Raw genomic sequence first — 8,725 nt, forward strand, 5'->3', positions numbered from 1 at the left:
CGAGCCACAATATTCATTCTAATCACACTTATCTTGTTTTATCAGTTATAGATATGTACAGTACATTTTCTGACAGTTCATTCAAAGTCAGCGAGTCCCCATAAATAAACAATGCATTGAATTCTTGTGAAGACCTACACAGCATGCAAGATACAGCAAATTAACCCTCTGATCATGTAATCATCATCCAAAATCTTACTTTTTATGACCAAATTAGTCGAGATTTTTGCCTATATACAGTTTACAGTATGTGGTCCTTTATCTGGGGTGTATGGACATTGTACATTTATGCACACAGCCACATAGGTGTCTTTCATTCCAGTTCACTGCCTATTAATTGATCTTTCAGCATCATTAAATAGCCTTAATGAGACCTGCACTTCAAAGCATTAATCTACAAAGGCAGATAATTTATAGGTGTCAGCAGGAAGTGTGATAAGATATGCAACATACCATTTAAATATACAGTACATGTATACACTAACAGGATATTCCAAAACTGTATAGTAGCTTATTTAAGGGCTGGGTGCAGTCAGAGAAATGTATGTTTCTATTCTTCTAAGATCATCATAGTGGACCATCATTACAATAACCACAACATTGTACTCAAATCTGCATATTAATCATCTGTTTTGCATTAAGACATATGTTTCTTGATGGAAACAGCAACTGGTCAACAACTGTCACCCATACATGTACTGATATAGCCTTTGTAACTTAATGCCAATTTGCCAACGCTGAGTTATCAGTATATACAACAACGACACCTAGTGGTCACAGCCATGCAAAACATGCTGGGTATTGCCACTGACATTGATATCACTATGGAAGTTAAGAAAACGTAAGATTTTGATTGAATATTATGTGATAAGATCTTTTGCACTTAAAAGAATGTCCTGTTTTAATTAATATATAGTAACCAAACAGTAATACCACCTGTAGCCATCTAAAAGAAAAGTGTTCTGCTGTATAATATACTTATCAAAGGTATAGCCATTGATTCGTTGCGTTTCATATTATGTAAATGCAATATTATATTTGAACCAACGAGATACTTTGACCACAACACACCAGGTCATGTTTAAGTTCAACGTATACACACAGCACACATGCTATCTCAGTTAATTGTATTTGAAACGATGCCCAGTCCAGAGCCGTGTCTGTCCTTCAACATTGACGCATGCGCAGACGCTCAGTTCCAGTATTGCCATGTCTGACACGCATGTGCAGTACTGAACTCGAGCGGCACTATATACAACCTAACGAGCCTCTGCCCGTTCTACCTTCAGCCATTTTAACAATGTTAGGAGCAGTGGGACGCTGCTGCACCGGTGCTCTGCAGGCTCTCAAGCCCGGGGTGACCCCACTGAAGGCTCTAAATGGAGCTCCAGCAGCATTGTTTTCTCGTAAGTAGAGTTCGTTGGATTTTAAAAGCGTTGGTTTTAACGCCACTCTTCTGACAGCAACGTCACCACCGGCGCGAGACAGCTAAATGGCAGCATGCGGATAGCGCGAGCAGGCCGCGAAGTTTTAACATCACTATTTTCAATTATTGTTTTCGGCGTAATGACTAGATGCAAGCTGATTCGTAATGGAAATGCAGTACTATAACGATGTTCTCAATTAAGCAATGACAAGAAATTCCGTTTCCTTATAAAACAGCAATGACCTTTATGTGTCATGGAGAAAAGGCAAAGCAGTGTTCTGAGCTCGCGAGGTCATGGTGCAGATAAACTTGTGGAATAAGATCACAAGTTAATGCAAGGAGCTTTTAAGAATGTTTATGCTCACAAATGATTCTTTATCCTCTTAAAATACAAACATGTAATGACTATCTGCAACATTGCTTGGTTTGTTCATTCAAATTTTCTTGACTGATCATGTCATCTTTCAAACAACAATTTAGTGATATAACCTGAAAGCTTTCCAGTTTCATTATTTATATTTCTTTAAGGTTAACTTATTAGTTTCAAACAGATCAAAGGTTGAAGTGCTAATTGCTTGTGATACTCAGCGAGCTGTATTCGTTCCTCAGGCAGGGATTATGCTGCTCCTGCCGCGGCAGTCGCCGCCGCCAGTGGGCGTATCGTCGCAGTCATCGGTGCCGTCGTGGACGTCCAGTTCGACGAGGATCTGCCCCCCATTCTCAATGCCCTGGAAGTTGCCGGTCGTGAAAGCAGGCTAGTCCTGGAGGTGGCTCAGCATCTAGGTAACACTTTGCTGAATCATGTCTCTGAACGTTTACAATTGAAAGTCATGATTTAACTTTGGACTGTGCATAGATATGGCAATAATGGTCATCTCTGTGTTTTTCTATAGGGGAGAACACTGTCCGTACCATTGCTATGGATGGTACAGAGGGTCTAGTGCGTGGACAGAAGGTTCTTGACACTGGTGCCCCTATCCGAATCCCTGTGGGCCCTGAGACACTTGGCAGGATCATGAATGTCATCGGTGAGCCCATTGATGAGAGGGGACCAATTTCTACAAAACAGTGAGTACACAATCTTGCAAAAGTCAAATCATTATCACTAAGCCATTTGTAAAGTAAACCATTGCTCTTCTGAGATACCAACTGATGTGTAGTTGTAAAGCCCGAAGTTTGGACGTGAATACTTGGCGTCTGTGTACAGTTGAACGCTAGCATTTCAAAGTATGCTTCATTGAACTTTGTTTAACCCATGTGCGCTATGACATCCATGCGACACTGGACTATTTCTCTTCTGGAGTTTGGACCAATAAAGATGTCTTAAATTCCTTCAGACTTGAGTTGTACAAATGCAGGTATCTCCTGACCTCCTCACACACGCTCTTGACGTGCACATCCACTGTTGTTGTTTCCACCTTCGTCTCCTGTTGTTTAGAGGCGATTACATCATCTAGCGCTTCTTGACAGCAATGGCTCTACTGTTAGTGTTGCCACCTTGTGGACCAACTAATTAGTGCAAATAATTCCAGGCGCATGCACATTCTTTGCGTTCAGAGTAGGGTTGCCACAGTGTACAGTGTTACCGGTTTTACGCAGTACAAGGGAGAACACCGGTGTGAAATTTTATACCAGGTAAAAGGGGGAAACATGAATGGAAATTCAATATCAATACAACAGCCTAATGAATAGAATAGCCTTAAATAAAGAATAGTTGCCTAATGAAGAGTTTGCGACCCATGATAAATGAACCTAGATAACGTATTGAAAGCCAGATATTCTTTACCAACGTATCAAATTACACAGGCAGCAAAGTTCGTGCACAGACAGAAGACGTTTAAATGCAGGTAGTGAATATAGTGTGCATGGTGGGTAACTGTAAGACACACAGACACGCACTTGAAGAAACACACTTTATTTTAAGAACAGATGACAGAAAAGCCATCTATGTGCATTTCTGAAGCGCTGTTTGTTCAGAGGTGAGCAGTCTCGTGGAACACATACATGTAAAGGGTTTTCACTCTTTCTTTGTTTCAGTCTTCTGAATTTTTTTTGCAAGAATAGTATCGTCTATGTGAATGCTGCAAATGACCTCACCATCTCAGCTCAGGAGGTGCTCTGAGTTCAGTTTGCTTTATTTACACAGAGCAGTTTGTTGTGAGCAGAACTCTGCAGGGTCACTTTGATTTTTATATATATATATATATATATATGACACACACACAGGGTTGGGGAGTAACGAAATACATGTAACTGGAATACGCATTTAAAATACAAAATATAAGTAATTGTATTCCACTACAGTTACAGTTTAAATAATTGGTAATTAGAATACAGTTACATTAAAAAATTATTTTGATTACTGAAGAGATTACTTTGGATTTTATTATATCACATATATATGATGCGATCCAAAGTGCATTTGAACAGCGGTGAAACACTTTCTTATGATGTTACATTCATACGAGCAGACAGAGAAGTAAGTTTGAAGTAAGTTTGGAGCAGCAGAAATAGAAATAAACCTTGTGTAAATTGTCAGCTTTAAGCTAAATTAAAATGCTATTTCTAGCCATTTTACATGAACGTTACCAGGCACGATCAAATTTTTTTATCAAGAAAATTCACGTTGGATCATAATTTCTTTTTTCTAGTCAGACCTTTTGATATTAGGGCAAAATGTAACATTTATTCTTGATGATAATATTTTTATTGTTTTCCTGTAAAAATATCAAAAATTCCTTAAAACAAGATCAATTTGCTTAATCTTGTTTTAGAAACAACACTGCAGAAGATATTTAGGTTTTTCAGAGAATGTATTTTTAACGTGTATTTTGTCTTATGGAATTTTTCCACTGCACGTTACGGTTCGACTTGACTGCTCGCTTTACTTTTCTGAGCTTGCTTTTCCACTGCAGTTTAGTGCCGCCTCAACGTGGGTGGGATTATAGGCTGATCGTCATAGTTGCGCCGCCTCTACTGCCGTGACATCATCTTAAACGTGACACAAATACACAACAAAGGAGTAATGGAGGATATTGAAGGAATTGTGTTCTTGATTCTTGGCATGTGGCTGTTTTTCACAGCAAGACGACAAACTTTGTTTCAAAAGAGGCTGACGGCAGCAAGACAAAATACCTCTAAAAAAAACAGGAGAGTTTGGGAAATCATACACCAAAGCACAGACGAGGACATCACTGTGTTAGCTCGATGACGCATGAGGGTAAGCTAACCGGCCATCTAGCTTATAGATTCTCTCTGACCAATCAGTGATCTGCAGGGTTTTGACGTCAAATTTAGTATCGGCTTGGCACCTCGACCGAGGTGGTACTAAAAAAAGTACCAGGTACTATCCACAGTGGAAAACCCCCAAAAAGCGAGCAGTGTTTGGTTTAAATTTTTTTGTTTTTTATATAAATGAATAAAATTTTCAATGCAAAATCACTAAAGCAAGAATATTCGCCGATCCCGATCAGCTGAGTGGTTGATGTAATTGGATATTGTGAGATATTTTCTTTTTTTTAATGAACATATCTTGAACATATTTCTTGCATATCGCCCAGCCCTAAGAGGGAACAAAACAAATTTATTAACACACAAAGTCATTACCCTTCCGAAGCAGCTAAACTGGGTCCTGGGATCAAGGGTAATAAAACACCAACATTAAACCCGCAACAACCCACAATAAGTGATGTATTTGCCCAGACAACGAAATACCTGACCAGTAGAGAGAATGCACGGATGAAGTAGGTTCGTTCCCAAAGAGATGTTGCGCTGCACAACTATTGAAAAGCCATCTTTCAAAAAGTTGATCAGATATTTAATTGGAATTAAGTTTAATTGGAATTTTTTGTTAAAATAAAGTTCAACGTTTGAAATCAAGCTGCCTTGCATTATTGTGTAGGCTATTGCTTAATGGAAAGTACCCCATTGTACCACTTAGCATCCAACCAGCGGTAAAAATGGTGTTAGTCGGTTTGAACATGAACACCGCACCGGTGTGAAAATTATGATATCGTGGCAAGTCAAGTTCAGAGTACGCATGCTTAGAAAAATGCGTGTCTACGTGTCCTTTATGTAGACTCCTAGCATTTGCGTTTAACCCTAGTATACTTTGCACTTAACGGTTACTATTGCTGTACTATTGTGAATGACTAGTGTGATCTTTTTCTCAGGACTGCTCCTATACATGCTGAGGCCCCAGAATTCACAGACATGAGTGTTGAGCAGGAGATTCTGGTGACGGGAATCAAGGTCGTAGACCTGCTGGCTCCTTATGCCAAGGGTGGCAAAATCGGTACGTAATCAACCTGTAGTCTTTTCTATTTGTAAATTTCTGACAAATTATGGTTCATTTCAACAATATACACAAACTGAAAGACTTATGTATCCTTGTCTAATAAAGGGTTGGGATGTTGTTCTCTACTCAACATTTTATTGCTGAACTCCTAAATCTGTGGTGATTGTAGCACTCATGGCTACAAACTAACTAGTGGCACCGCCTTCCCCCTAATTTTTTTTTTTTAGGTCTTTTCGGTGGTGCTGGTGTGGGAAAGACTGTGTTAATTATGGAGCTGATCAACAATGTGGCCAAGGCTCATGGTGGTTACTCCGTATTCGCTGGTGTGGGAGAAAGAACCCGTGAGGGAAATGATCTCTACCACGAGATGATTGAGTCTGGTGTCATCAACCTGAAGGACACCACCTCAAAGGTAACTTACACCTGCAGTTTCCATTTACCTAAGGCTAAAACTCATAAAACACACTTGTACCAAGTTGTACTTCATTCTTAAGTCACATTTAAAGGAGTAGTTCACCCCAAAAAATTAAAGTTCTCTATCATTTACACCCTCATATCATCCCAGATGTGTATGACTGATTTGACTTCTGCAGAACACAAAGATTTTTTGATTTTTCCTAGGTCCATTCAATGCAAGTTATATAGGCAGAAATAAAGGCAGCATAAATGTAATCCATTTGACTCCAGTGATTAAATCTGTCTTCAGAAGCGATATTAAAGATGTGGGTAAGAAACTATCAATATTCAAGTCCTTTATTACTGTCAATCTCCACTTTCACTTTGACATTCTGATTTTGTTTTTGGCAATTCTCATTCTTCATATTGCTACCTGCTGGGCAGGGAGGGCAATTTATAGTAAAAAAATAAATAAAAAGACTTACGCACACCTATCATATTGCTTCTGAAGATATTGATTTAACCACTGGAGTTGTATGGATTGCTTTTATGCTGCCTGTATGTGCTTTTTGGAGCTTTCAAGTTCTGGCCACCATTCACTTGCATTGAATGGACCAACAGAGGTACTTCTCTAAAAACCTTTGTTGAAAGTCAAACACATCTGGGATGGCATAAGAGGATTTACATTTTTTGGTGAACTATTCCTTTAAAATATACTAGTATAAAATTACTCAACCTTTTGGAATGGAAGTTATCAGGTCCTTATTGTTCCCATTAGGTGGCGCTGGTGTACGGACAGATGAACGAGCCTCCAGGTGCCCGTGCCCGTGTGGCTCTGACTGGACTGACCGTTGCCGAATACTTCCGTGACCAGGAGGGACAGGACGTGCTGCTCTTCATAGACAACATTTTCCGCTTCACCCAGGCTGGATCAGAGGCAAGTGACTGCAAGTCTAATCTGTTTTTTATTTTTGTTTTTTTCTTTATCTGTTTTGAGGGTTTAATTGGTTCCTTTACAATTCTGTTCTGCAGGTGTCTGCCCTGTTGGGCCGTATCCCCTCTGCTGTGGGTTATCAGCCAACTCTGGCCACCGACATGGGTACCATGCAGGAGAGAATTACCACAACCAAGAAAGGCTCAATCACATCTGTGCAGGTATATATTTAATTTTGAACAAGCTCCCATATACTTGTTGTCTTTACTAGTAATGCTGTTTGCTCTAAGGTTGCATCAGTGTCAATCAAATGTCAAAGGTCAACATAAAAATGCTGTCGTCTTTTAATAGGCCATCTATGTGCCTGCTGATGACTTGACTGATCCTGCCCCTGCTACCACTTTTGCTCACTTGGATGCTACCACTGTGTTGTCTCGAGCCATTGCCGAGCTGGGTATCTACCCCGCTGTGGACCCACTGGACTCCACCTCCCGTATCATGGACCCCAACATTGTTGGATCTGAACATTATGACGTAGCTCGTGGTGTCCAGAAGATCCTCCAGGTGAGCCAAAATGAATATGGGATTCCTCTAGGTTCTTTTCCTAATTTTTGAAGTACAATCCATAATTTTACTTGTCTATTGTAGGACTACAAGTCCCTGCAGGATATCATTGCTATTCTGGGTATGGACGAGTTGTCTGAGGAGGACAAGCTGACTGTGGCTCGTGCCCGTAAGATTCAGCGGTTCCTGTCCCAGCCCTTCCAGGTCGCTGAGGTCTTCACTGGACACTTGGGCAAGCTGGTGCCCCTAAAAGACACCATCAAAGGCTTCAAGGCTATTCTTGGTGGTAAGTCTTGGTCATATATTCCAGTTTTGTCTTATTTCTATAATATCTAGCATCTACTCTGTTTTACTTGTAATAATAACATAATGGTCTAGATCTCTTTCTTGCCTTCGTTCATTGTTGCTCATTGTGCTTTTCTCTTTCCCTAGGTGAGTACGACGCATTGCCCGAGCAGGCCTTCTACATGGTGGGACCCATCGAGGAGGTCGTCCAGAAGGCAGAGAAACTGGCTGAGGAGCATTCGTAATTGAGTCTGTTTTAAAGTGTAAGGGACGGGCTGAATGAGAGGGAGGAACACTTGGTTTGTAACGTCACATTCAAATACAAATTGTATCTTTATGGTATCGCTGGTCATCCTGAAAGTTCTATTTAATGTTTCCAATTATTAATAAAGATGGAAATAAAATCTGTCTTATTGTCAACAGTTTCTCTTGATTGCTTGACCTATTCATTTTTTTTAATTATTTTTTTATGGCTTTAATTAGGAGTAGCTGAAAGTGCAGGGCTCAATAATAAGGATGGCCTGGGGCCAGTGTGAGAGAGGTTCGGGCCAGTTGCAAGAACTGTCACTTGCTGCATGTATAACATTAGTGTTAGCAGACAACGAGTGAGAGAGTACAAAAAATACATGGAGCGAACAAAGTCTTCTAACCGAGAACTCAGAGATGAGAGAGCATGATTATATTTAGCTTGCAAAGATGTGCGAGCACATAATATACTGGACGTTGCGTGAGAGCGGGCAGACACCGAGCACACTCCACTAGAACTGTCCTCACTCCTCCAAAATAGCAGGGGAAAAAAAACCCACTTCAGGAATTTCATAGT

The 8,725-nt window shown here is 40.2% G+C and overlaps 1 protein-coding gene across 1 annotated transcript; it reads left to right on the forward strand.

Annotated features, from left to right (window-relative positions):
• The first annotated feature begins 1,238 nt into the window (after nucleotides 1–1,238).
• LOC127428144 (ATP synthase subunit beta, mitochondrial) lies at nucleotides 1,239–8,310 on the forward strand. Its single transcript, XM_051676267.1, has 10 exons — nucleotides 1,239–1,406; nucleotides 2,036–2,209; nucleotides 2,320–2,494; nucleotides 5,599–5,720; nucleotides 5,951–6,135; nucleotides 6,898–7,056; nucleotides 7,152–7,274; nucleotides 7,405–7,617; nucleotides 7,702–7,903; nucleotides 8,050–8,310. Exons 1-10 carry the CDS (start codon nucleotides 1,301–1,303, stop codon nucleotides 8,145–8,147), a joined length of 1,557 nt encoding a protein of 518 aa, XP_051532227.1. The 5' UTR covers nucleotides 1,239–1,300; the 3' UTR covers nucleotides 8,148–8,310.
• Nucleotides 8,311–8,725: the final 415 nt, after the last annotated feature.

Source organism: Myxocyprinus asiaticus, chromosome 37, assembly GCF_019703515.2.
Source record: "Myxocyprinus asiaticus isolate MX2 ecotype Aquarium Trade chromosome 37, UBuf_Myxa_2, whole genome shotgun sequence".
Lineage (NCBI taxonomy): Eukaryota > Metazoa > Chordata > Actinopteri > Cypriniformes > Catostomidae > Myxocyprinus > Myxocyprinus asiaticus.